General features: G+C 53.4%; 9 protein-coding genes across 9 annotated transcripts; 3 read left to right on the top strand and 6 right to left on the bottom strand.

Moving 5' to 3' along the window:
- Nucleotides 1-1,263: 1,263 nt before the first annotated feature.
- Nucleotides 1,264-2,206, bottom strand: BDP55DRAFT_211019 (uncharacterized protein). The gene is made up of 2 exons (XM_060565995.1): nucleotides 1,338-2,206; nucleotides 1,264-1,280 (listed from the first exon to the last, which is right to left on the bottom strand). Exon 1 carries the CDS (start codon nucleotides 2,083-2,085, stop codon nucleotides 1,408-1,410), a length of 678 nt encoding a protein of 225 aa, XP_060435666.1. The 5' UTR covers nucleotides 2,086-2,206; the 3' UTR covers nucleotides 1,264-1,280; nucleotides 1,338-1,407.
- A 1,067-nt stretch (nucleotides 2,207-3,273) lies between these two features.
- On the top strand, nucleotides 3,274-4,243 carry BDP55DRAFT_748044 (uncharacterized protein; the record flags this gene model as incomplete). Its single annotated transcript, XM_060580583.1, has 1 exon — nucleotides 3,274-4,243. The coding sequence occupies exon 1, from the start codon at nucleotides 3,374-3,376 to the stop codon at nucleotides 4,241-4,243; it is 870 nt and encodes a 289-aa protein (XP_060435665.1). The 5' UTR covers nucleotides 3,274-3,373.
- Nucleotides 3,938-4,907, bottom strand: BDP55DRAFT_645288 (uncharacterized protein). Its single transcript, XM_060573632.1, has one exon. It carries the CDS (start codon nucleotides 4,697-4,699, stop codon nucleotides 4,397-4,399), a length of 303 nt encoding a protein of 100 aa, XP_060435664.1. The 5' UTR covers nucleotides 4,700-4,907; the 3' UTR covers nucleotides 3,938-4,396.
- Nucleotides 4,908-6,490: 1,583 nt separating this feature from the next.
- On the bottom strand, nucleotides 6,491-7,469 carry BDP55DRAFT_723530 (uncharacterized protein; the record flags this gene model as incomplete). The annotated part of the gene is made up of 4 exons (XM_060578762.1): nucleotides 6,491-6,669; nucleotides 6,750-6,884; nucleotides 6,987-7,059; nucleotides 7,131-7,469. The coding sequence occupies 4 exons, from the start codon at nucleotides 7,467-7,469 to the stop codon at nucleotides 6,491-6,493; spliced, it is 726 nt and encodes a 241-aa protein (XP_060435663.1).
- Nucleotides 7,470-8,256: 787 nt separating this feature from the next.
- BDP55DRAFT_645284 (uncharacterized protein) lies at nucleotides 8,257-8,809 on the top strand. Its single transcript, XM_060573631.1, has one exon. The coding sequence runs from the start codon at nucleotides 8,397-8,399 to the stop codon at nucleotides 8,664-8,666; it is 270 nt and encodes an 89-aa protein (XP_060435662.1). The 5' UTR covers nucleotides 8,257-8,396; the 3' UTR covers nucleotides 8,667-8,809.
- A 3,996-nt stretch (nucleotides 8,810-12,805) lies between these two features.
- BDP55DRAFT_540692 (uncharacterized protein) lies at nucleotides 12,806-13,891 on the top strand (the record flags this gene model as incomplete). Its single annotated transcript, XM_060568145.1, has 2 exons — nucleotides 12,806-13,623; nucleotides 13,801-13,891. 2 exons carry the CDS (start codon nucleotides 12,806-12,808, stop codon nucleotides 13,889-13,891), a joined length of 909 nt encoding a protein of 302 aa, XP_060435661.1.
- A 29-nt stretch (nucleotides 13,892-13,920) lies between these two features.
- Nucleotides 13,921-15,996, bottom strand: BDP55DRAFT_645279 (isoprenoid synthase domain-containing protein). Its single transcript, XM_060573630.1, has one exon. The coding sequence runs from the start codon at nucleotides 15,616-15,618 to the stop codon at nucleotides 14,329-14,331; it is 1,290 nt and encodes a 429-aa protein (XP_060435660.1). The 5' UTR covers nucleotides 15,619-15,996; the 3' UTR covers nucleotides 13,921-14,328.
- Nucleotides 15,997-17,328: 1,332 nt separating this feature from the next.
- On the bottom strand, nucleotides 17,329-20,581 carry BDP55DRAFT_645277 (origin recognition complex subunit 4). Its single transcript, XM_060573629.1, has 4 exons — nucleotides 18,892-20,581; nucleotides 18,678-18,839; nucleotides 18,196-18,624; nucleotides 17,329-18,137 (listed from the first exon to the last, which is right to left on the bottom strand). Exons 1-4 carry the CDS (start codon nucleotides 20,350-20,352, stop codon nucleotides 17,559-17,561), a joined length of 2,631 nt encoding a protein of 876 aa, XP_060435659.1. The 5' UTR covers nucleotides 20,353-20,581; the 3' UTR covers nucleotides 17,329-17,558.
- Nucleotides 20,582-21,007: 426 nt separating this feature from the next.
- On the bottom strand, nucleotides 21,008-25,287 carry BDP55DRAFT_541500 (inner centromere protein; the record flags this gene model as incomplete). The annotated part of the gene is made up of 4 exons (XM_060568224.1): nucleotides 21,008-21,625; nucleotides 21,683-24,919; nucleotides 24,968-25,058; nucleotides 25,112-25,287. The coding sequence occupies 4 exons, from the start codon at nucleotides 25,285-25,287 to the stop codon at nucleotides 21,008-21,010; spliced, it is 4,122 nt and encodes a 1,373-aa protein (XP_060435658.1).
- Between the last annotated feature and the right edge of the window lie 277 nt (nucleotides 25,288-25,564).

Genomic DNA, 25,564 nt, shown 5'->3' with positions numbered 1-25,564 from the left:
GAAGGCTTTGGCGTGGGACCATGAGGTTCACTAGAGAACCATCACAAACCCTCCTCTTGTCCTGGCACCTAGTAGGAAGAGTCCTCTGGAAGGGGGGGCTTGGGGGAGCTGCGAAACCGCAGTCTTGGGTTGAAGTTGTGTTCGCTTCTAGACTAGTTTATGACGCCGGCTATCAGAGTCCAGACCAGTGTTCGGCCGTGCCAAATCTAACCATCTCTTCTCACAAGTCTATCATTCAGGTAACCACGTAATGTTAAGATTAACAAGGCCGCGTCTGGGTTGTAGAAGGCCAGCAACCGGGCCCTGCAGTCTTCCCACCGCGTGGATAGTCAGCCCCCTAGAAGGAGCACAAGTGGTGTTCTGTCTGCGTTGGGTATACATTACATTAGCCTCGGCTGCCCGCTAGAGGAAACAAAATCAAACGCGTGCCCGTTCTGATCTGCTGTTTCTTGCTGCTGCTTTGATACACTTTGCAGCCCCAATGGCCTGATTATCTGATCCCACATGAGGTACTCACAGACTGAGACGTTCACGTGGCTCAGAGGGAAATGGTAGAGGCGAACATGTCCGGATTCCGTGTCACTGGTGTGTAGTGGGCAGCGAAAGTCCGCCATCTGATCGAGATGTCGGGGTTTAGTTGGCACGCATGTGCGTGGCTCTCTCTCTCTCTCTCCCGGATTTTGGTTTAGTCCTTTTTTTTTCCTGCGGGTTTGTCCAATCGGAAAACGAACTCAACGGCGCATAAGGCATTCTAGGGATTCGATCCGAGAGAGACACGGGTCTCTCTCCTCTCCTCCACCCCTCCCTTACTCTGCTCTGAGATGCCGTTCGATTTGCGTGTGAATCCGTACGGTTGCCGAACAAGCACCGGATCGACAGCGCCAGCGATTTGCTTGATCAGCAACAGCCGGGGGGTGTGAGTGTGTGTGTATGTGTGTGTGCGGAGAAAAGGGAAAAAACAAGGAGATGCCCCGGATCTAAAGGCAATGCGACGATAGCCACACTTCCCGTTTGCATGGCCCGTGACCGCTCTTTTCCACCCTCCTTTTTTTTCCCTTTTCCTGTCTGCCGGGACGAGCGTTGCCCGCAGGTTCAGTTCACGTCGCTCTTTGCGCACTCGGCGTATCGGCAGTTCAGAGGGGGGGAAAAGAAGGGGCCCCACGCTCCCAGCCGACATGGAGGAAAGAAAGCTATTGTTCGGTCGAAGACTCGAAGAAGAAACCGAACTAAGGTAATTCCGTAGTGCAGAAAATTAAGTCCTTCTCCGTAGACTACGTTTCCTAGCGTCCAAGTTGTCGGTCATCTTCCGTGGGGGGGGCGGAGGGGGATGAACGAACTACCACATCGCTCTGGTCGTGTCAACTTGTCAAGACTATCTCGAACGTCGTGCCGCACCATGTTGCCGAATTATCTGCCTTGCGACGTTGGACGACAGCTAGCTAGTGCCTGCCTCCCCCTTCTACAGAGACGTCCGAGCATTGTGCAGACTTTAGACGCCATGAAGAATCGAGCGGCGGGCGGCCGAGGCCGTGAACCTTGGCGGAATCCTTTCCGAAATTTCCAATCGCCGGTTCGGCCGCCGGCGACATCATTGATTAAAAACCCCTTGGGAGGGGGGGGCTTAATTCTCATCCCGTCGGAAAGCAAGCCATGGTTTTGGACGTACTGCAGAGTTCTGATGATGACATGTCGCGACTGACTCGACCCAAGTGGCAAAAGAAGGATGAAGGATTGGGAGGAAGCACGGGTAAAAGGTGAAATGCTGCAGCAACAGCTAGAACCCGTGGACGAGGAGAACGGACCTGCTAGAGAGTGAGAGAGACCCCACATTCCGAAACCGAACAAGAACGAAGCCGACGCCGACGGTGTATACGATCGCCTTTGTAGGATTCGCCCGGCCGGCACATCGTTGACATCGGCCGGGTGTCCCCCGATTTCCCCAGAGCCCCGCCGGACGCCAACATCGTTGCCTACTGCGTGCGGTCTGCGCTTTTCCCGAGTGAGAGAACGAAACAGGGGGGCAAAATCGGCGGGCGCGTGGTGCGTTTGCCATACATACGAGACAACGGCGGAGGCACGAAACATTTGGATTGCCGGGCGGTTCCTGAGAAATCTCAAGTCGGCCAAGACTTTATGCTGTTCTTTTTTGTATAGTACGGGCAAGGATCTAGGCTTTTTGGCTTCCCTCTTTTTTGTCGTATATCTCTACACTGTGTTGGCGGGATGATCTTACACATATCACAGGCAAGGCATGCACATACATACCATACACCCACACACATCTTGTTGTAGATAAGCACGCACACGGGACGGGATGCTAGTTACTAATGCTACTATTACCTACCTCCCCTCACCCAAGGTACAGTAGACGCAACCGAGAAACGGCACGTCAAACTATGAAAGGTGTCATTGAGACAGGGACGTTACGCTGCGTGGAAACAACTAGGACCCTCGGACCCTTGGGAGGCAACTTGGACTCCAAGACTCTTTACCGTACTTTTCTTTCCGTCTTTCTTATTCCTCCCGATGACGTACGGGTAATGCTCAGCCGCCCCTTGTACACGCCTTGGAGGGGGAGGGGGAGGGGGGCAAGTCGAGGAGACCGCAAGAAACATAATCCCGCCTCAGAACCGCGGGCCAAGGCTGCGAGGGTAAAGCTTGAGCCAAGCAAGTCCAAAGTCAATCTGGGGTCTCGTTCATAGGTCAGAAGAGGAGGAGGGGGGGGGGGGGGGGGGGGGGGCTGTCTCAATGCTTCACCGTGCACCGCCGGACCAGCATCCCGAGTGAGGCTCAGCAAAGAAGCAGAAGAAAGTATGGACGGAAAGGCGGGAGTGGCTGGAAAGAGAGAAATGGGTTCGGTATGCGCGGGCACGTCGTTCAGTTCGTCGACGGGAGCTTCGGGGGACAAACCTGTCAAAGTTGTGCGTATTAGCCATCATCACCAGCCCTGCCTTTCTTCCACCAACCCCGCGTGTATGCGTTGTCACCAACATCCTGTCTTCGCCGTTTGTCATTTTGCCTGTGGTGTTCAACACGAGATCCTCTTTCCCATGGTTATCCGGGGCCTCCGCATACGTACGCGCAAGTGGCCGTCGTGCTCGTCATACGTCGTCGGAGAAAGCTGGACGTTGAGTGCATCCTGCCCTGAGCGTCATCTGGTGCCGAGTCAGTAGGGGCTCCAGTTTGGTTGTTTGATACAGATTCCCTTACCCCCCATTCCCCCTTCGACGTCACTTGAACTTTGTGGCCCAACGTACGGTTTATCCTGCCCTATCAAGAAAAGGGTAAGTCGCAAGTAGCTGTCCTTTGGCAAGGCCTGCGATGACCTTACTCCTCTTTCTTCCTCCTTGGATCACATATACCCCCATCAAAGATGTTATCCTCCAAAGTGTACTCCCCGCCAGAGATGGAGCGTCCGGCGCTGCAGCTGCAGGAGCTTCAGGAGCTGCAGAAGCAACATAGCCAGCAGATGCAAGAGCAACAGCAACGACCGCAGGGCGTAACAGGACTGGGAGGTCTTGCGCGAGGAGCAGGAGCAGCCGAGCTCCCAGCTCCCAACAACGGCGGCGAGCGTCCTGTTCGGGAGTTCAACTACAACGGACGAGTCCGCAACAGTGAACGAGCCAGTGTCCGAGCAAGCTCTGGCGTTCTTGGTCGACAACACCCTCACCGTAGCTCCTTTTCCATCTATTCCAACTATTCGTCCTATTCTTCCTCATCAGACGGAGGAGGCGGGGGCGGGGGAGGAGGAGGAGGGGCCCGAGGCTCGGTTCCAACTGGCGCCGGAGCTGGAGTAGGAGGGGGGGCACCAACGCACCCACCGCCGCTACCACGTCAACCGACGCCGACCCCGTATACGGCGCAACAGCCGCGGCGTATCCCCATGATGGAGATGGTGACGCCGCAGGCTCCCGGAACGGCAGGCACCGCAGGCACGGCTAACACGGCGGGGACGGACGCTACGGCCGTGGCCGGAACCGAGTCGGTGAAGCGGCAGCCCTCGCAGCAGCAAGTGCGGCAACCGCCGCCGACGTACGCCCCGTCTCAGGATCCGTATAGCCGAGTGAGGTTCGCGGACGAGGAGCGGAGACGAGAAGAGGCGGCGGCAAGGGCCAGGGCGGGGCATCCGTCCGGACAGATCGATATGGCGCAGATCGCGGGCGGGCATAGCATGCGTGCCCTCTGGGTGTTTGCGTGTTGTGCCTTCTTCTGGTATCGGTGTTTGATGGATGAGGATTTTTGACTCTGCCCCCCATTTTCTCTCTCCTTTCCTCATTCTTCTCTCTTTTCTTTCACTCTCATCTTGGTTCACTTCTCTTCTTCTCTTCCTCACGTTTTCCAGTCCACATCCATGTCCTCGGCCTGAGGACGATATGGTCGGAATATGGACAGTGAACTAGCTTTGGTTTACGAACAAAACCAGTCGCCGAGTTCCAGTCACGGATATCCGTGGTACTTTCCTTGTTGTACCTTTCTTTACATGGCACTTGGTGTCAACGACGAAACGAACGGTCAAGCTCGGTAGCGTTGTCTCTGACGAACAACATGATAACCACAGGAAAATTATGAGGAGGGCATGGAAAACGAAGTCGTGGCGACATGACGATGAGGTAGAAACGCCAAGAACATAAATCATGAATGATGATAAGGTGGGAAACAGAGACGGACAAAGGAGGGATGGAACACACACGCACGACATGGCAACAACGGCAACAGGATTATATATGCACACAGAAATGATAAGACGACCAACAGGAATATTTGGGACAAAGGTATCCGCTTAAAGAATATAGAAAAAGCTGGCATACCGGGAGTTATAGGAATGGATGCTTAAGGTACGGGGAATATGGGATCTGCTTATGATATAGATGGACTGTACTTGTACTACACAGTATACTTTTTTTTCCTCCGCCTGCCAGCATATGAAATATTTTTTGAATGACTAGCACATGGATTTCCAGGGAGGGAAGGGTGAGCATGACGACGACGATGATTTGATATAAGCCCGGCTATTCGATATCGCGCACGCAATCGCCGCCCCTTGTCCATGTTCGTCCTAGTTTCTGGTGAGATTGGAGAGAGGGGTAAAAGCAAGAGAGCGGGACAAGTATCCCGGAGAGACGGCGCGCGCGGTACAACGGCGAACATACTTGCCGTCCCACAAAGTTTTCTTTCCCTTGCCAAGGTCACGAAGAGAAGGAAGGGGTGGGAATATTTGGCTGGGTTTGGGTGTGGGTTGGGTTGGGTTCCAGTCCAACGGTTCACCATACACCGTTCATAGGTCCTCTTATTTCCCTTCATTTCTTGTTGGAAGAAAACCTCCGATTGGAACCAGGAAGAAAAAACTTGGGATCAATAGGTTCATGCTAATGCATGGTCGTTGTATGTTATGTATCGTGTCGCAGGAAAATGGGGGAGAGGGGTAAAATAACAAGAGAAAAAGGCGGGACCCCTTGTCTTGCTTCCCGCTCTCTTGATGCGCAGGAATCACGGAGAATTTTCGAGACAAGTTTTGGGGATACGTTGATGTCACGCTGATGTCGACGCCCCGGGACTGAGCATGTTCATATCGACGTAGAATTTCTGGGCCAATGTGGTGTAATTATATATGCTTGGCTTGCAGATACCTCTCTGCCTTCCAAGAAGAGGCTTGCATGGTAAGGTTGGTGATGGTGTCTCGCGATAGTCATCGGAGCAGAAAATGTTGCCTTTTGATCAGCTCTAGCTTTTCGAATCAACCCAAAGATTCGGCTGATAATACCAAGGGATGAGTGAGTGTGAGATTTGACGTCCGCCATCTGTTACACAGCTAATACAGTCGCAAGGGGATTCGGCAGTAGATTAGGGCCTGCACGTTACTCGGCCATGGAAGGTATTATTGCGCTCTAAGTAGTTAGCACGAAGCAAACAGCCGCTGTTTGATAGAATGAGCTGCTACTTTCAAAGTAAGACTGCGCAAACTGAATTCATGGCCGGCTCACAGAATGTTGACTCCACAACTTCCACTGTCTCGTGAAGGGTCCTGGGCATCCGGCAATGCCCAGCAGCAAATGCTGATGACCACCAAACCCACCTTGGATGCTTAACAAGAGAAAGATTCCATAGAATTTGCTCTACGACTATGGTAGTAAGCATCAGGTGTTTCATTGGCCCCCTTGTGGAAAGAACAAGACAGGTAAAGCAATCATGGCCGAGAGTAAAGTGCTTTGGCTCAATGACAGTCGTTTAGTAGTCTTGTAATGTGTACAGAACCAAGTAGAGCATCATCGTCACTCGGATGATCTTCAGACCTCACTCGGACGATAAGCAAGTGGAAGAGGAATGACAATCAGCAGGGAAACTTCTATGAGATATGGCTTCACTCGGACGTTGTACAGCCTTCGGCTTCTTCACAGAATTCCTGTTCTTTCGTGCATCTGAGCTGTTCTGTGAATCTAGAGGCAACTTCAATGATACTCAGAAAAAGGAAGCTAAGCATATGGCAACATCATCAAAGCGTGTGCCATATCCGGTCTCCAACCTCCATCACAATCTCAAACGCCTCAAGCGCCGCGGTCCTCATCTCCTCACCCAACCCAGCATCCTCGCTCTTCGCAAACCACTCGAACCGACCCATCCAAAACTCCCACCGCTGCCGACACATGATCGGTGGACCCTTGTACAGGACCCCTTGATATGATATCGCTTCCTCCGTCAAGTCTCTCTCATACTCTGGCATCTCCAGATTGCCAATATTCTCTTGTACCCACCAGAGGAGAGACCTCGCGCCGAGCGCAATGCGTCCATTGCCTGCGTGCGGAGGCCCAAGACGCCGCTTCCCAGCAAGAGGGCGCAGAACCTGTTGATGTTGCGCCATTCCTGCGCGTCCTTTGTGGTGAAGCTTTCTGTGGTGGATTCTTAGGTTGGGTCTATCTCGCCTTGGCCCACCAGGTCTGACAAGACCGAGTCCCTTCACGAGTGACGGCAGGAGTAAAGTGGTAACTCACCGCTAAGGGAAGCCTCGACGGCTATGTATAACAATGGTAGGTCTTTCCAAACACGTTGTCTGTCTGCTTCGTTCTATCAAGTTTCAAATGGTTAGTCATGAGATGCATATCCTGAACCCTCACTGAGCAACGAAGCACACTTACACCCCAAATGTCGATTTCACCTTTCGCACATTGCTGCAATGCTAAAAGGATGCCGATGAGATGATCTTGCGTCTCTTTTGTCACGTCGAAACTGGTAGCGATATCTGTCATGAGGTCCCAAATGACATAAAAGTAGCTCTCTGCCTCTTTGCGTTGCTCTAGACGGGGGCACAGGGTGTCCAAGGAAGATGCAGCCTCTGTAGCAGTCTCCCAAGTGGCCGCTCGAATGTCGTAGGCTAGAATATCAAGAATCTGAACCTCAACAACCGAAAGATCTAGTTTCTTCAAACGCTCCATTTGACGTAAGATGTTTTCATCTGTTGCGGCCTTCTCTTCCATGTCTAAGCCGTGTGGCGGTGATGGCCAACGAAAAAGGTGGTGGTGATCTAATCTCAGGGGTCGCGAACACTGTTCGAACGGGTGACAGACTTCCCAAACAGCAACAGAATTGATATTTCTTAACGGCGTTCCGCTCTGATGATTCCTGATACAAATTCGGAAATTAGAGAAGAGAAGAGGAAGAGTGTAGTGATTATCCCGGGACGAACATTGAAGTCGGGAGGCCAACCTCCAGACCCTGCTTTTCCGGGCGTACGCGACTGGTTAAACCCAGACTTAAGCGCCCAGCAACCAACATGACTGGAGTTGATCATTGAGTTTCAACACTGCCTCTTTACTCTGGCTCTATCTAGTAGCTGAAGATATCTATGTATGTTTGTATTCGCTGACGCAGCTGCACGGCGCTTGAGCGGGCAAGCAGGCGCGCGCGGAAGTGAAGCCTACCTGTATTCCCCTGCCTCGGCGGACGGAGTTCGTTTCGCGGTTGCTATTTCAATACATCAACGGCAGGAGCCAAGCTCTTCAAGATGACGAGTCACATAAATTTGACCTTGTTGGTTCTTCAAAGACCATTTGGTCGCACGAGGTGCGCCAGCTGGTGGTGATGGCCTCATGTTCACGGTCCGTCCAACATCAACACTCTTGCTAATGCGTTGAGGACGGGTTATCCAAGTAAATCCCCATCGATTTAGTACTTGACCTGGTACTGGTAACCGTTTCATCGTGAGAACCATGTCTAGGAGACTGTAGCACCCATCATTAATTTCAAGACAGGGCATCCTCATACCTACTTTGCTTCAATCCTGGTGGTTGTAGATTTTACAAATCCATCAAGTCTTTCGCAGCCCTCTGCAACGACTACTCTCGTATAATTCGCCTTGTTTGTTTCCCTTTCCGCAAAGTAACGGCGTTTATCAAGTCTTCATCATGGGCATCTTTTCCCGCATCAGTCGCTCCTCTACGAGCCCGCAAAACGGATCAGCGCCAAAGAGTTTCACTCGCGCCACCCCGGAATCTGGTCCTGTTCGCGCCTTTTACAACGAGGACGACCGGACCGTATTTGACGTCGGATACAAGGACGTGTCCCCTGCGCCGAGAGGCCCGCAGAACGGCGCACGGCACGCAAACTTGAATTTCAGTCTGGCAACGTATCATCCGGCAGCCACGCCCGTTAATTGCAGCACCGTGAAGCGTTAGAGTGTCAAAAGATGGGAGGCGAGGTGACTGGTATCGTCGTTTCGGGAAAACTGGACGCTCTGTGCGAATGACTATGAGGGTAATGGGTCATACAACGTGAGATTGCATATCACCATGTCAAGATGAGAAGAGTCAAGAAGATGTTGTTGGTGGAGCAGGAGGAAAGAAGAGTGCAGCGAGAGCCGCAGGAGTTGCCTCAGAACTAATGCTCAATACCATGCGAGATAAGTAGAATGATATAGTAGAATGTGGTGTAGTAATGAAAATTGCAATGTTAGACTGGCAGAGTGATACATGGCGACCAAAAGTGTAGTAATTCTGGTGACGGTTGATGTTTACGATGCGAGGTCTGCGTATTCACATAAATACCTTTTTTTTTTTTTTTTTTTTTTTTTTTTTTTTTTTAGAAAAGTTAAGGGCAGACCAGACGTAAAAGGTCGCGAGTTCAAGTCGATTTGACTCCCTTCTTCTATTCTTTAATCTCTTTCTTTTTGCTCCTTGTTTTTCGTGTTGTATGGGCGCAAACGTCTTTCTTGAGCAAGCTCCGCTCAAGAGGTTGCATTTCGATGCATGGGATGATCGCCCATCAACAGAAAGACTGATTATCACACTCGGCTAGTCAAAGGCAAAGGAATTGATATCCTACTGAAAGTTCAACGCCTCTTGACGATCTCATTTCCACATCTGGTTCCACGGCTTGGCGCCACATGAACTTTGCGTCGTCTCAGGGTTCGTAGGGCGTGTTTGCCATGCATGGTCCACGAAGTACAGCAGACGTGCCAAAAGAATGACTTGTAGGCGCACGTAGATTGGAAAACGGGTGAATACGTTGGACCAGGTTACTTTCTTTGGTGCGGCGCTAGGAAAGACGATCCGGCCCGATGTCTACGCTACTTTTTGTCAAGTTTGTTCCGGGGTCGTGGGTTTGCTTGTTTGGAATCAAGGCCATGCAGTCTGCTTATGATATAACAAGTAGGACGAAGAACAATACGAGGTCGGCGGGCAGTATTTCTATCTTGAAGGGTTAGATGTGTGCTGGGGCGATTATGTGGGATTTTATGTCTAGTGATCATGAGGGTAGCGTGTGTGCGTGTGTTGGATAGCGTCAGATGGAGCGAATTTGGTAGACTATGGTGTGGGCTACCGGTATCTAAGTGTATTGTGAGGAAGCGGACTCCCTTGATTTTTGGTCTGTTGTCAGGCTCTAGTCGGAAGTCTAAACCGCTTTGTGGTGTGGTGGTTGATGGTGTTGTTTGGAATCTGATAGCCGTGTAACGGCCGTAACGTCGTTTGACGCGGGGGAGAAGGTTGACATGCAGATGATCAGGGACTTTGAGCATCACTTCCTTCCTCTTTCCCCATAGCCACCCTGAACATTTGTTTGCGGTGTACCCATGCCCCCGGTCAAAAGGCAGGGGTGAAGGACAGAGGTTGGGTAGACTGTTACCATGTAGCGGATAATGGATAGAGACATAGAGTAGATGATGTCACGATGTCACGACATCGCAGAGAAACACGTGCTGAATAAGATAGAGTATGATCCCTTTTGGCCGGAGATACATAATTAGGCGATCTTCAGGAGACAGGTGGCAGGGGGGTTGGCCGGGGGTTACGGTTGATCTGGCGGGATGATGGGGTCGTGAAACCTTTGATCATCATAGCAGGCCATGGGTTTGAGTTTTGGTGACGGCCTGAGAGCATGTAGGAGGATAGGTATGTGTATTCGAAGTTCACCGCTTCCAATATTGCGCATGAGGGCCAAATAGCAAATGGGCATGGTCAAATGCAGTTGTCAGCTTGGTTTGTGGGCTTTTTGAGTTTCCAGTGTGTTAGTTGGGTGGTTAATACTGGTTAGTAAGGAATGGAAGCGCCAAGCGCAGGCGGCCGCCTCGGGTAGTTTGTGGTAGCTCAAGGGAGAACTTTGGACGACGTTGGGGGGTGACGTTCCTCGGGCGGCCGCGTGCCAAGAGATGTAAGCCGGCCGCTCCCCCAAAAGAGGGTTTTCTTACAACCAAGGTACCTGGCATCATCTACAAAAGTCTGGACCTCATTGGATCCTTTCCGAGTCCGCACATGGCCATGCATCGTCTCCTTACCTCTCCTTGTTGTATGGGGGACAAGAGGCGTTTTCTCAAGAATCCCATTGTTCTCGTATTCGCTCGCAGTTGCGAAAGATGGAGAAAGGTGAGAGCATGCAAGCCGCACGCGTGGTTGTAATGGTGTAGCTAAGGAGTACTTTGGCCATGTATCCGTACGTGGGCTCTACGGTCGTTACGGAAAGGTCCTGCAGCTCGGGACGTCTGTCTTAGTGTTGTAACTTGGGAATCTTGCATCGGGCCCAATGGCAGCTCCCATCTCGTTACTTTTCAGTCTTTGAGTCTTTCGGGTACAGGGTGGTCCCACAAGTCTGGGAACCCGGCGGCCGCCCGCCGCCACGTTGCGGCGGGTTGAATTCCGCACACGGGGGGGGGGGTTTGAACCTTGGGGTGTGGTTCTTCCTTTTCCCTTTGAGTTTTGAGTGTCTGGGTCTTCCAGGTGCCACTGTCATCTGTCATCGATCCGAGTTAGCCATGTGCCGAGAAACCCAGATCAGCCTTTTTCTCCATCTTCCTCTCCCCCAGGACCACTACTCCGTACCGAAGAAAATGTCTTTTTGGAAACTTCCAGTGGGACACATCAGCCGCATGATCTGTTTGTCTCTGAGTCTGGCTCATAGTTTCGAGATGGGGGGCTGAGCTGAATGGGACGACAGAAATGACAAGAGAAACGTCCGAGCCGAGCCAGCGGTTTCTCCTCTTGAGCGCAGCTGCCTTGGTTTTAGTGGCAGCACAGAGAACTGTCCACTGACTCCCCTTGTTGTACTTTGTGTGTGTGTGTGCGTGCGAGAGAGAGGGCGGCGGCCGCCCATGCTTCTCCTCCCCCCATGCCATCCCAATCCATCCCGTGCCCCCCGACGACTCGGGGACGGATACAGAAGTACGAAGACCTCAGTTCAGCCAAATGTATGAGGTAAGGTATGCAGGGGTCCGTCCGGCTGATGGGTTTTGGTTATTTTTTTCTCCAATTTGTGTATCCCTCCGAAGCTGGTACAACTGGGAGGTTGACCGCATCTTTTACGACATGACATGGGACTACAAGTACTAGACAGACTGGCATCACTTCCTTCTTACCCGCTCTCCGCCGCTTCTTTCACTAATTGGTCTTTCTCTTTCGTTCTTACTGACGCTGTTCTTGATCAATCATCGTTGGTTTACGGTCAACTATACCTAAGCTACCTATCCCCTACCTAAACATCATCCCAGCGTCAATCTTGTTTCCCTCAAATCTCTCACGAACTCATTCCCAAAATAAATTACCAACCTTACATCACTCACCTACCTGTCCTTGTTTGGTGTACTCCTTAATAATATCCCTTCTTGTTTCTTCCTACGGATATTTCACTTCCTCATCGCCAACCCTGCTCTTCACGGTAATCCTTGTCCTGCTTTCCTTCCCCAGAGCCCTGTCTCTTTACCGGCTCCAACCCTTTCCGACAGGGAACCCAGCTCAAGGGGATACATAATACCTGGTACCGACGGATACTAGTAGTTCGGGCTTCACCGTGCTACCACCGCCCACCGCCCACCACGCACAGCTACGCCTCACGGAGCCCTCCTCACCCGGCCGCCCTCTGCGCCTCCGTCCTCCGTCTCCGTGCCAAGCTGGCACTGCCTCCGAACCACAACGCATCACTTCCTCTTCGACCGCATAACCTGGGGTTTCTTTTCGCAAGTCCCCATTTCAACACCTCCCGGCTTCGAACTACCAATTACTGCAACTCAACTTTTCTCTCTTTTTTTATTTTTATTTTATTTAAAAAATTTCAACTCAAGTTCCTGGAACAATCTACCGACCTGCTCAACCGACTCCAGTTCACCAAATCTATTCTACTTTTAGTTCTTGCTCCATCCCACATCAGGTTCGGCAATAGAGCTGTTTCTCTCCCAAAAACTAAACCTTAGCAACCTTAAACTCACCTCGCATCCTCAACGGTCAACTCTCGTCTCTGGGTACAGACCTCCTGCACATGGGGTCGCTCACACGGATCTAGACCGTCAAACTCCCCTCTCCGCCCGCCAACCTATCTCTCTTCGCCAACCATGTCAAAACGCACAACTTTCACCACAATCTCCCCCCTACCCCCGGGAATCAGTCGTGATGCCGTCCTCGCCTTCCTACACAACCACATTGAGATGATTGACCTGAACCCCCTCATCAAAGAGCGTCACCTCATCACCGCCCCCGCCAACGCCCCTCCCGAAGAGCACGCATGCGCCTGGTACTCCCTCACCGATGAAATCTCCTACCTGCCCGGCGGCCTGGCCACGGGCAACGTCAGCTACACCTGCTGTTTCCACGACCTGCCCACCGGCCTGCAGACCCACTGCTACGCGCCCATGGGCCTCGAGATCCGCGACAAGTGGACCGTCGCCGGCTCCCTGCCCGGAGAACCCGTCGAGCCCGTTGAGCTCGGCATCGGCGCCCCGCTTACGGGCCTCTACATCCGCGAAGACGTCGACATGCGCTGCAACGTCTTCACCACGTCGTTTGTCAAAAAGACGCTGAAAAAGAGCCACGGTCTGCTGGTCGACCGTCTCAAGTCAAAGGTCCACCGCACAGTCATCGCCGCCGCACATCAACGGCACGGCAGCCAAAACTCACTATCGGGATCTGTCAGGTCCGGCTCCAGCGGCAACAGCGCATCGCAGTCGCAGCATCAAATGTACCCGAATCCGGCTTACACCAACAACGCCCTCGGCAATCAGATCAGTCTCCCGTATAGACCCTCACATCACAACCCTGCAATCGCACCGACGCCAGCACCAACACCACCAGCCAGCGACGGCTCTGCAAACTCACTAAACGCCTACCCGGAACCTCTCCGCGTCCGCCGCACTACCCCAGGCGCAACCTCGACGTCTCATCATCATCATCATCATCATCATCATCAACAGAAACCATCGTGGCCGGATATCAAATCACAGCCGTCCATCGCCGTCCTCGCTAACGGTTATGCTGCTCAGGCCAACTTCATGGGCGGCCTTGACGCCTACGACGCGAAACCTTTGCCTCCGTCGCCGTACGCGGGTGGGAGAGCGGGAGGCGATGCTGGTCAGCAGCGGAATGAGTGTCAGCAGAACAGTGGCGCAACTCTGCAAGGGCCCTTTGTTGCTGAGCTGGAGTGAGATTTCGGGAGAGGGGGAGGTGGCTGCTTTGTGTGTGTGTGTGTGTGTGTGTGTGTGTTGTGCCTTTGTCACCATCGTGCTGGTGTTCCCGTCGTTTTGGCCTAGGCCTTTTTGTGTTAGTCATACAAACTCGATACCCCATATCTTTTTTTCTTTCTTTTTCAATTTGTTCAAGACATATATACATAACAACTTCTTTCATCGTCGCGTGAGATCTGGGCGTGTTTATCACGGGTGTGACGGGTGTGGCGCTGGCTCCGCCCTCGTGTGGTGGTTTTGATCTGGATCAAGTCTTGTCTCTAGATCTGAGGCTGGGGCTGAGCTCATGTCGTCTTTCAAATACCATTCAATGACGGAGATCATATACACTAAACTCAGATTTTCTAGACAGGGCAATTCTTTTACATCACAACGCCGACCAATAACGTCAGATCGCTCTACATACCAAGAATCCTCCTCAGCAGAGACATCAAATCTCCCGGCAACTTCCTCATCAAACTCATCATACCCTCCCGAGCCAGCGGTGCTTGTTGCCTTTGCTCCTTTTGCTGCTGCTCCTGCTCCTTCACCTGCGCCTTTACCTTCTTCGGTGTAGGCGTATACCTTCTCTCCCCATCCAACCTCTGCATCCCATACCGCTTCGTAACCAGCGTAGACCAAACTTCCATCCCCAAGATCCACGAAACGCACCCGTCCCGCAAGATTCTCAAATTCGTACCATCAACCTCGTTCTCCAACGTCGGGGAATCCTCAACCAAGCCCACGAAGTCCCTCACTAGTACCTTTGTCTCCTGTCCCAACTTCGTCATGGCCTCCTGCACACCAACCCCGTCCTCCTCCATGAGGACCCTTACACCGTTATGCCCGTCCTCCCCCTTGGCCTGCTCTTTATCGAAGCTGTAGATATCGTTCTGGTTGATGATGATGTCGACGCAGAGACGCAACAGCGAATCCACGGCAGGAATCTGCAAAAAGTTGGGACGGATCGCGCGGTCGATGAGGAGGAGCGCCATGCCCGGCAAGACACCGATGGTAAGGCGCCGAACGGCAATGTACCCCTCCCGGCTCGGCACGCACTCTTCGCCCTTCCCGTCCACCTTCCTCCGGAGCGCCACCTCGTCGCCCACGCCGTCGAGGTACTCTGCAAAACTATCCACAAAGAAATCCCACGAGTCGGATGTGCCGCCTACCGCGTCGCTGCGGTAGCGCAGCGCAATGTCGGCCGCCATCCGGACGCCAACCCACACTTCTTTATATTCCCCCGTGGCCGAGGAGACCTCGATCTCCTCGGGATGCCGAAACGCGCGGACCATGGCGGCAGACTGCCTCCTCACCTGCCGCTCGCCGTCCACCGTATTCTCGACATTGTCCGTAAACTCGTCAATGACAAAGAAGTGGAGCATGACGAGCGCGGCGAGGAGGACGTGGCGAGTGGGTTGATGGGCGTAGATGAGGCATGCGATTTCGGGGAAGTCGCCGGCGATGATTTTGGAGATGAAGAGGTCGTTGATGCCCTTGTTGATGGAGTTTGGGTTGGTGGAAGAAGTGCAGCAGTAGCTTCGTAGCCAGCTTTCGGATTCGGATTTGATGTAGTCGGAGTCTGGGTGGCGGGTTGGGGGGTACGGGGATGGCCAGCTTGCGGTTTGACGCCAGTCTGCTAGGAAATCTGGTATTTGGATTGTGGATTGTTGGGTGGTGGTGGGTTTCTCGGTGAGTGAGGACGCCATGATGGATGGATTTGGTGAGGTAGATCTAAGTGTCTAGAGTCTGGACTTGTTTGACTCGATGATGCGTAAGACTCGATGATGTATGTAATTAGATGATGTTTGTGACTAGACGATGTCGATAACTCAACCTCTTAGAAAGAAGAGAGAATGTCCGAGGGAAAGAGAGAGAAAGAGGCTTTGGTTTAATGTCTTGAGGCTTCAAATATTTCCTCGGCCACTGATTGGAACCGGGAGCTTTATAGCCATCTTCGAAGGACCGAGCCGCACGACTCGTAGACTTTGAGTCACCAGGCACGGCAACAAGGCAAGAGAAGCCTAGGACTTGATGTCATCCAAGGCAAACGATATCACATTCAATACCAATTCGTCACTTTCCAGACTTCATGACGGGGTAATCATATCACACCGAAATACTTCCTAATCAGGATTGCAAACAGGGGGCCTTTTCTCCCGCTAGCAATAGGGACAGAGGCCAAAAACCCCCGGTGTGAATAGACGATCCCCCCTCCCCCTCCAATACGAAAAAAACAACAAGGTCATAAGGCATATCTTCAAAGACTAGTCGTTGCCTTCGAAGACTAGGCTATCGCCGTAGCGCACCGGAACGCCCCCTCCCCCCCACGCAAGACTTGGCAACTCAGCCCTATCACCCTGGAGTGTAAGGACGCTTGTTGGTTCGCAGACGCGCCCAAGCCAATCAATCCATGGCCCCCAAGCACATAGGGCTGAGACCTGCTTTGGTCTTGTTGAAGAATCCGGTTCCGGGTCCGCGGTAGAGTTACCTTCGGACCGGGGCTGAGTGATCCCCGGCCCCGCGGCGCCCCCTCCCCTCTTCCTTCCTCTGCCTCGGGCGGTGGCACGGTGATGACTGGTTGTTTCCACACACACACCACACTCTCTCTTTCGCATCTCTCAGTCACACCTTCTCTCTCTCTCTCTCTCTTTCACACACACATGAGCACACACTCACGCAGCACCAACGCCCTCGTGCTAGTCTCGAGACTACCAGAATCTGAACATGGACAACCCCCCCCCCCCCATAAAAAAAACATGCAACACCAGGCATTCGCCGGTCGTCTCCGACCCGACTACTACTCTGGCCCTCGCTGGTTTATCAATGGGAGAGCGGACGGGATCCCGAGTTCTCCAGTGGGTATGGTCGCATGTGTTGGTCTCCCTCAGTGATGCTGGTTATCGCGGCGTAGGTCGTCTGGTCGAGGGCTCGGCGGATTACTAGAACCAGGACCCCGGGATCGACGTTTACCAGGTTACACTTGGGACAATTGGTCACACTGCGTCTAAGCCCCCAAATTAGGGTCTGGAAAGTGGGATGTGGAGACACTTGTTGGTAACAAAGTGTATGTCTTCTTATTACTCGATTCGGCATCATCTTACCCCCCCCCCCCCCCCCCCCCCCCCTTATTGGTTGCGGTCAACTGGTGGGAGCTGACTGTGACTGTTGCTTCGCCGCGAGGCTAGCAGCGGTGGTCCAGGCTCACACACGGGCGGGGGGCATAGTTCGCTCGAGTTCTCGGCCCGGGAAAAGCGGGGCCGGGCGGGCGTCCGGGTTTAGCAGGCAACACAAGGCTTGGATGGAAGCCTGCCAGGCAGACGTGACGAGAGTGCACTAGGGGGACAAACTTTCTCCCTTCAAGATGGTTCTAAATCGATGTGGCGATAACAGATCAATACTTTTGTAGACTTGTTATCTGGCCGCATGACCTTTGCGGATGAGCATTAAGTGCGAGAAATAATAGTGATACCTCTTTGTTAAGCTACCTTACTGTGACAGTACCTACCACAGGTCCCAAGAGGGGGAATATTATGAAATCCCCGTAGTGGCTGATGACTATTGTATTGCCATAGCCTATACGCCCCTGGCCATGTCATCATGCCTCCGATACGTAAATCGAGGCCTCATTGAAGCGTGATTCCCAGACTCAAATCTCCTTACACCACCGCGCCAACACGTTGTTCAACTTCAACCCCGCCGGAATCTCCTCCAGCGCCATATCCACCTTCCACATCTTTCCCTCCAACCCGCCGTACCCCGAAGCCCGACCCGTCCCGAGACCCGCCGGCACCAATAGCCCCAAGGCAACGAGCCTCTCCCACGCAAGACCAGCCACACCGCGGCCCCACACCCGCACGCCGCCGCCCAGGGCCAGCAGGCCCGAGCTGGCCGACTGCACGCGCTGCCGGCCCATCAGCGAGCCGTACTCGTCGTACGCCATCGCAAAGTTGACCGTGTCTGTGTGTGCGACAATGTCGAGTCGCGCTGCTGCGATGAGTAGGCCCAAGTCAAGCTCCGAGAGCGACGACAAAAGGTGAAGCTTGGAGTTTGGCGGCGTCAGGGAGACGACCGCACCGCTTGGCGTTGGTGGGATGACTAGGTCTAGTGATGTAGGCGAGAGCGCGGAAAGGGGAAGAATACACGTTGATAGGAACGCCGAGGCGGATTTCGTTGTCGCGTAGTGGTATTGCAAAAGACTTTGGAATGCCTTTTCTTTGTATAGAACCTATCAAAAGGTGAGTCAGTATCCAAACCGCCTTTTGCAATCTGCGTCAGAAACATACCTCAATCATAGCCTTCCAATTTGCGTGGAAAGCTTCGTGCCCGTCAACACTGGCGTCGATGCCCTCAACGTCCATGTCCTCGTCGTCCACGCAGAGGCCCTGCTTGCATACTTTCCAGTACGCAGGCAAACTCTTTGGGAGAGACATGTATACGTAGCGGTGGCTGAAACGACTCTTGACGCGCTTTTCCAGCGTTTCTACTACGTCCATCCGAGTCGTGCAACCCAGCACTGCAATAGGGGCTTTTCGTGCCTGTGCAATATCAAACAGATTGTAAAGCAGCGTTTGGCGGGGATGTGCTGCAAACATGTCAAACTCATCAATGACGAAGACAACTGCTTGCGAAGTCACGCCCTCCTCCGCCTGTGCCATTTCTGACGGGTGAGATAGCAGCGCAAGTAGCGAAGCCATCGTATCGGCATAATTTGACTGCCGTACTGTCAGTTTCTTCTCTTTTTAGTCAGAGTGATAGGGATACAAACCCGAGCGTTAGCCTCGTCCTCCGCCTCCATCTCTTTGCCCAATTGCCGCCAAATCTCCTTGAGAGCGAGCTTGTCGTCGGTGTGAATGAACCCGTTTAGTCTTACAACGTGGAATTCCTTCTTATGCTGCAAAGACAGGTCGTCGACTATGCTTTCGATGAGCTACTGTATGTTAGAATGGCCCCACTGTAGGGTAATTGGCTTTGCGACTTACCGTGGTCTTGCCGCAACCCCGAGCCCCTATAACGAGCATGGAATTGCCCTCCCCAGCCAGTACCGTCTGCTCTACCAGCTGATGCGCCTTGTCGTAAGCATCATCTTGGTCAATCAGCTTGATACGGCGGCGACCCGTACATCGGTCTAATAGCACTCTTTGCAGTTTGCTCAGATGTTGCGCGAAATTGGGAGTCTTCACCGCCTCATCTGCGGCCACCGCGCGCGACTGCTTCTGCCCTATACAGTCGTTGCAGAACCAGTCTCCCCGGGGAACCTTTGGGACTTTGTAGCATTTCTGATGGAACGCCTTATCGCAGCCATCACAGAATAGGATTCTGTTTCCAGGCTTGGAATCGGGCTTTGTACATATCGAACAGACGTCCTCGTCTTCCTCCTCTTCTTCCTCTGACGCTTCTGCTACCGGTTCCTCTTCTTGCTGTGGCTCAACATCTGATTCCGGCTCTTCCTCCTCCTGTGGCTCCTCATCAACGACTTTCGGGGGCGCCTTTCGTGACTTCGCGGTCTTCGCCACTACTACTTTAGCTTCGACCACCTTTTGTGATGGTTTCCGATTTCTCCCCGTTTTGCTCGCCGACTTGGTCGGGAGGTCTTCGAAAAACACCTCCTCTTGAGCCAAAGCACTGGTAGAGTCAAATGCTACGCTCTTACTTCGCCTCGGCGTACCGTCCCGCTTGGACGGCGTCAGAATACCTTTGAGAGGCATAGAGACATTGCGATTCACCTTCCCCGTGGCCTTCTTGGATTTCGGGACTTCATCCACAGCGGCGGAAGATCTCAGGTGAACAGTCGGAGTAGCAGAGCGGCTCGCAACCTTTTCCACATGCTCAAGGGCTTTCGCAGTCAGAGTTCTGCGTCGTCCGCTGGCTCGTATCTGCGAGGATGACTCTTCCGTCGAAGCAACCTTTTCATCCTGGCCCATCACTTTGTTGTTCTTGCCCTTCCGAAGAAGGGGCTTCTCGACTGTCTCCCCTCCGTTGACCTCGCCCACATCTTCGACGACCACGACGCTGCTCTTTCTCTTCGTAGGGCTTGTCCTCTGCGAATTCACCTCCTTCGGGCTCGAATGTAACTCGTCGTCGGAGAGGGGAATATCGTAAATGTCATCGTCGACATTGCGGCGAGGCGGAATCGGAACCTTGGCAGTCGGTCGGTCAACGCTCCTGACGTTGCGGATTCGACGTGGCGGGTTGTCTTCGGGGGAGTCTGGCACATCGTAGGCTGAGACGGGCGAAGATGCGATCTTACTCCGAGCGGACTTCTTTGCAGCAGAAGAATTGACCCCGGGAGTAGTTTTGGGTGTTGTCGGAGAAGAGGCGACAATAGGGTTGCCGTTGGCGTCTAGCTTCCGTTTCTTGAAGCTCGATTGGATATTATGGTCTGGTTTCGCTGGTGTAGCACGACTGCGCTTGCGGCTCTCAGTGCTGTCGTTAGCACCCATTCTGAAAGTAGTCGCAGACGAAGGAGATCGCGGAATCCAACCCAGGACAAAGGAAATATCGTTTCGCGAGTCCGAGTCAAGAAATTGGTAAATGGTTTGGCAGCTCCTGGATACTGTTGGAGGTTACCTTCGGGAAATTTGGAGAGTGACAAGGGTCCAGCGCGTTAACTACCTATTGCCTAGGTGCACGACCGCGTCGGATCCTAGCAGGTACAGTCAAAGCGTTGGGAGCGGTTGCCTCGTCAACGAGCATGACACAACCCCAGCAAAGGGCTACCCGACCTCTCAATCTCATGTACGGATACACCATCGGATAAAAGATGGAAGCTCTGGGCACCGTGACAGCCAGCCCCCTCGGATGCATATTCAGCTTGCAGATATCATACCACGAGATTGATCATAGTTTCAGAGTCCATGCGAGAATGTCATTTTGCTGAATATTAACACGGTCATAATTGTATGCCTTATGCTGCCCAACGCCCGCAATAAAAGTTTCTCGCTTCCTTGCAAGAATAAAGAATACACCAGGCTTTACTCAGCCATCTGAGCAGCCGTATGATCTGCTTCCATATGTCCCTTCGTGAGCACGTTCGCATGTGTAATCCACACAGTTGTCACCCAACCACCAAAATCAACGCCAAGTCTGCGGCGACTCTCACATCAAGTCCTTGCTCATTTCGTAGGACCAACCGCCCTCTCTGCGCAGCTTGTCGCGAGCTGCCAGATCCTTCCTAATCTCGTCTTCTGTCAAACGATCCGATCCACTCCAGTTTGCGCTCGATGTGCGCGCGCGGAACTTGTGCCATCTCTCCTTGTTGTTGAACACTTCCTCCATGTTGAGGGCGCGAGGAGGCCCAAAGATACCCTCTGGGTTCATGGTTTCTTGTTTCATGAGGGCGCGTCTCAAATCAGGCGAATCAGCCCAAGGGGCAACGCCAAAGTGGGAGTCGTCATCATCCTCGTCCTCATCTGTGTCGATTTCGGGCAGCTCAATCTTCTCGCCATCTTGGAATCGAGGAGACGATCTCGTAGCCTTGGCGGTAGACTTAGTGCTGGCAGCACCCATAGGTCGCGCCGGTGTCTTATGAGCCGGACCGGCAGGGTTTGGATTGGGCGCAAACGGGATGTGCCCCTGAGCAAACTGATTCATATCCACTTGCTTTGTGGACTTGATTGTGCTGTGGTGTTGGGCGGTGACGGTGGACTTGAACAAATCTCTGGAGGCACTCGGTGGTGCATGGGTGTAGCCGTACGTCGACTTAGTGGGCATGTCCTGATGATCCACGTTAGCAAGGATTCCGTCATTGGCACTGAGCAATGCATAACTAACCTTCTTGAAACCAACTGACGGAGGGCGAACCGGTGGGCCCTTGATGTTGGGTGGTTGAATGTCCATGTCAAGCTCATCAGCAAAGTCATCGCTAGTGCGACGACGCTTGGCTTCCTGGGTCTTGTAAGATTGCCCTTTGCGTGCGGGAGGGTTGCGAGAGCCAGTGTCCTCTCTGCTGTCTTGCGGCAGGGGACGCTTCGAGCCTGGCTTCGAAGCGTTGGAGAGAACAGCATTGACCGGTCGATCCTCTTGAGACCGATGGGCCATTGAGTTCATTCGGGATGGAGGCCGGGGAGGCTGGCCATCGGAGCGTTGGCTGGCGGTGTAGTCGGGAGGACCGTTGGGCTGAGAGCGCACAGCAGGTGGCGGTGCTCGCGTCTGCTTGGCACGTTCAATTGCGGCCTGTCTCTGCGCACTCTTCTTCGCCTCGGCTTGCTCTTTCTCCCTCTCTCTCTGCCTTTCCGCCTCTTGCCGCCTTTGAAATTCCTGCTTGCGCTCCTCCTCTTGTATCGCTGCGCGTTTGCGTTCGAGTTCGAGTTTCGCATCTTTCTTCCTTTGAGCCTCCCGCTCTTCCTGTTCCTTTCGCTTGGCGGCAAGCTCGAGTGCTTTCGGTCGTCCATTGGACGAGACAGAGCTCTTCATGCTCGCCAGAGATTGCTTGCTATGTGAGCCTGGCTGGCTCGACTTGGACTTGACCGATGATCCTAGTGTCTCTTGCAGGCCCGATGATAGTGTGCTGTTGGAGGGATGGAATTGCGAGTGTTGCGAGCCGGTGTTAACGCGAATGACGGTAGGTGCTTGCTTGATCTTGCTGGGTGCTTCCTTTGTCGGCTTCATCGGGCGCCGGAGTTCTCGCTGCCTGGCCGTCTGGCTTGGGCCAACAGAGCGAGGAGCGGATGGAGGCGGCCTTGGAGTTGGCGCTTCGGCCATCTCTACGTCAGGCTGGTCTGATTGTGACGCCTGGGTAGCAACCTCGGCCTCAGCCTGAGCCTTGGCCTTGCGAGGGCTAGTTCTCGTGGGCTTGGGTGCTTCCTTCGGGGCCGGCGTTCGGGCAGGTCGTTCAACCTCCTTGATCTGCTCCTGTTCAGGTTCCTTCTCCTTTTGAGCAGCAATCTTCTTCTCCATCGCGGCAATCTTTTCTTGTTCTTTGCTGAAAGTCCGGGCCTTTTCCCGCTCATCTGCACGAGCTTTGTCCAGCTTGCTCATCTGATCAGCCATCAGCTTGGCCTCTTTCTCTTTTCGCTTGTCTTCCTTCTCCTTCTCAACGGAAGCTCGCGTTCTGCGCGCAACGGGTTTCTCAGGGCTCCCCATGCTGGATAGTGTTTGAGCATCGGCTGCAATGCGCTTGGAAAGGTCAGGATATAATGGCTCCGCAGTGACTGACTGGGGTACAATCGAGTCCGTAGAGGGACCAGGGTAGATGCCGAAGCGAGTGGTGGAAGGTGACATCAGCGAGGATTTTCCCTCTGCGCTGATGGCTGCACTGCTTGCAAGAAGACCCTTGGAACTTTTCAGGATGGAAGACAGCTTGTTCTTGACCTGCTTCAATGGACTATCCCGGAAGCTTCGTGTAGGCGATTGAGGAGTCTCGGGGCGTCCATCCTCTGGCACGGCGGACAGAGGGTTAGACACCGAAACGTGCTTCTTGCCTGGGGACAGGTCTTCAACCATCTTGTCCTTGGAAAGATCGGGCAAGACGGAGACGGAGGCAGATTTGCCATGTCCAAACACACTGGTAGTACGCTCAGGGATGACAGGTGCCCGCTTGGGGGAGCCTGAGCGACCAGGAGATTGCCGCTGCTTAGGCAAAGCAAATTCGGGACCGCTGACAGTGTCTGCCCTGTCGATGCCTTCCATGACATCCGCAGTGTGGCTCTTAGGCAAATGCGGTCGTGGACTGGTCAAGGGCGTATCTTTCGCGGGCACAGGGGGCGCAATCCAGTCATCCTCTTCGGCTTCTTCCACTTCATCTTCTTCATCGTCCTCCGGGAAAGCTCCTGGAGTGGGTGGCGCAGCAGACTTCTTTGCAGGTGTTGCTGCCTTGGCATCTGCAACTGATTGAGCCGCAGACGTCTGCGCGAGCTGTTGCGCAACCGCCGAGCTCGGGATCGACTTTGAAGGCCGGCTTGCGTTCGGTTGAGATTTACCGAGCAAGTTGATTTGGTCTTGTAGTCGTTGAGTGTATGTTTTGTTGTGGTTAGAAGCGTAGTTGTCGACTTCCTTTGTCTCTTCGGCTGAGCCATCGATACTCATTCCATCGTCGTTGCCTTCCTCATCGTCTGATTCTCCAAGTAGCTCCACGTTATTTCCCAGACTCTTTCCTCCCGTCTGCCTGCCATAGTAGCTCTGACGATTCATGTCCAAATGGCTGGTCCTAGAGACACGAGCCCCGATGCTCTTGTTCTTAAGAGGCTCTCTAGCCGGAAGTGAAGCAAAGTTGAGGCTGCTCTTCCTGACTGGGCGGATCGGGCTCGACTCGTCGTCGGACGGCGATCGTGTATCATCGTCCATGTGGACATCTACATCATCCTGCGATTCGGCAGCAGGCGAAGGTTCGGGCATCGGAGATGGTGCAGCTCCAAGCACAGGTGACGATGGTGGTGAAGACTGTTTCGCTGGGGAGCGCTTTTGAGGTGAGGTCTTGATAGGCGACGCGCTCTTCTTCGCGGAACGAGGCTTGGGTGACACCACAGGGGGCGAGGGCGTCCTGGCTTCCTTGGTCGGGCTTGGGGAAGCTGAAGTCTTGGACGAAGCTGGAGATGGCGCTTCCTCAGTGAGGTCGCGTACAACCCGCGTTGTCTGTTCCTCCTTGGCAGTCTGGAACGTAACTTCAGGAGAGCGCATAGTACGTGTTTCGATAGGGCTTTGAGGCGCGTTCTGCTCGATCGCCTCACAGGCAATATGTCCGGTCCGTCCAGCAGTCTTTGGGGGGCTCGACCGTGGCTCGCCAATCTGTGTCTCCTCTTCGATGAGGTCGACATCCATGTCGTCGTCGTCTTCTTCGTTGTCTAAGTTGTCGACATCCTGGCTACCATAATATCCGGAATCGGCTAGTGCAACGGGCTGTTTCGAAACCGGCCTAGGGGAGGGGGCAGCCTTCAGAGGCGAAATATTCCTGTTGATCAAAGGTGATGATGTTGATGGCGCAGGGTTGGCAGTAGGAGTGGCACGAGTAAGATGTTGTGTGAAAGTGTTCGGGGCGCCGTTGGGAGTGGAAGAGAACACATCTGATAGTGGCTGCACCTAGTTAGCGGACGTTGGCGTGCATGAGAGCAGTAAACTCACGATACGAGGCTCGCCATTGTCGACCTTACGCGCCGTTCGAGGCGTTTTGCTTCGAAGCTTTCCAGGCGTCTTGAATATCTCGGCGACATTGCTGTTGAGATCGTTAGCAATCGGTATAGAGCTGTTGACCAGGGGTCACCGTACATTTCGTTCTCGTTGAAGACCCCGGCCATATGCTCATTAAGCCAGTCAAACTCGTTTCTCGCGGCAAAGGAGAACTCCTCGGCCTCGGCCTGAACAATGCTAAGGGCTGTAGTTCGTTCTTCGTTGACCCATGACGCGGAGCCAATAGGCACACGCGTTCCTCGCATCGTCGCCATTGTGAGGGGTAGATCGCGACGCGCGCAAGAGTGTCGCTATGAAGGAGAAGAGAAATGCTAGCTGGTCATCGAGTTCGGAATGTGGTATGTGGGTGAGGTAAAGTAGTTGCTGGAGAAGAAGGGGGGAAGAAAGCAAAAAGTGGAAAGCACACAAAAGCTGTATGGATGTGTAGAGGTGTTGATGGACCTGGATTTGAATTGCATTGTGAACTGAATGTTTTGGTCGAGTCCGAATCCGGCTTAGCGCGGCTGAAGCTCGTGGGGCTGCCTGAGCCGG

This window comes from Colletotrichum godetiae (genome assembly GCF_030913485.1).
Source record: "Colletotrichum godetiae strain CBS 193.32 chromosome Unknown BDP55scaffold_3, whole genome shotgun sequence".
NCBI classification, from domain to species: Eukaryota; Fungi; Ascomycota; class Sordariomycetes; order Glomerellales; family Glomerellaceae; genus Colletotrichum; species Colletotrichum godetiae.
Note: the sequence above shows the minus strand (reverse complement) of the source record. Positions and strands in the feature narration are given on the sequence as shown.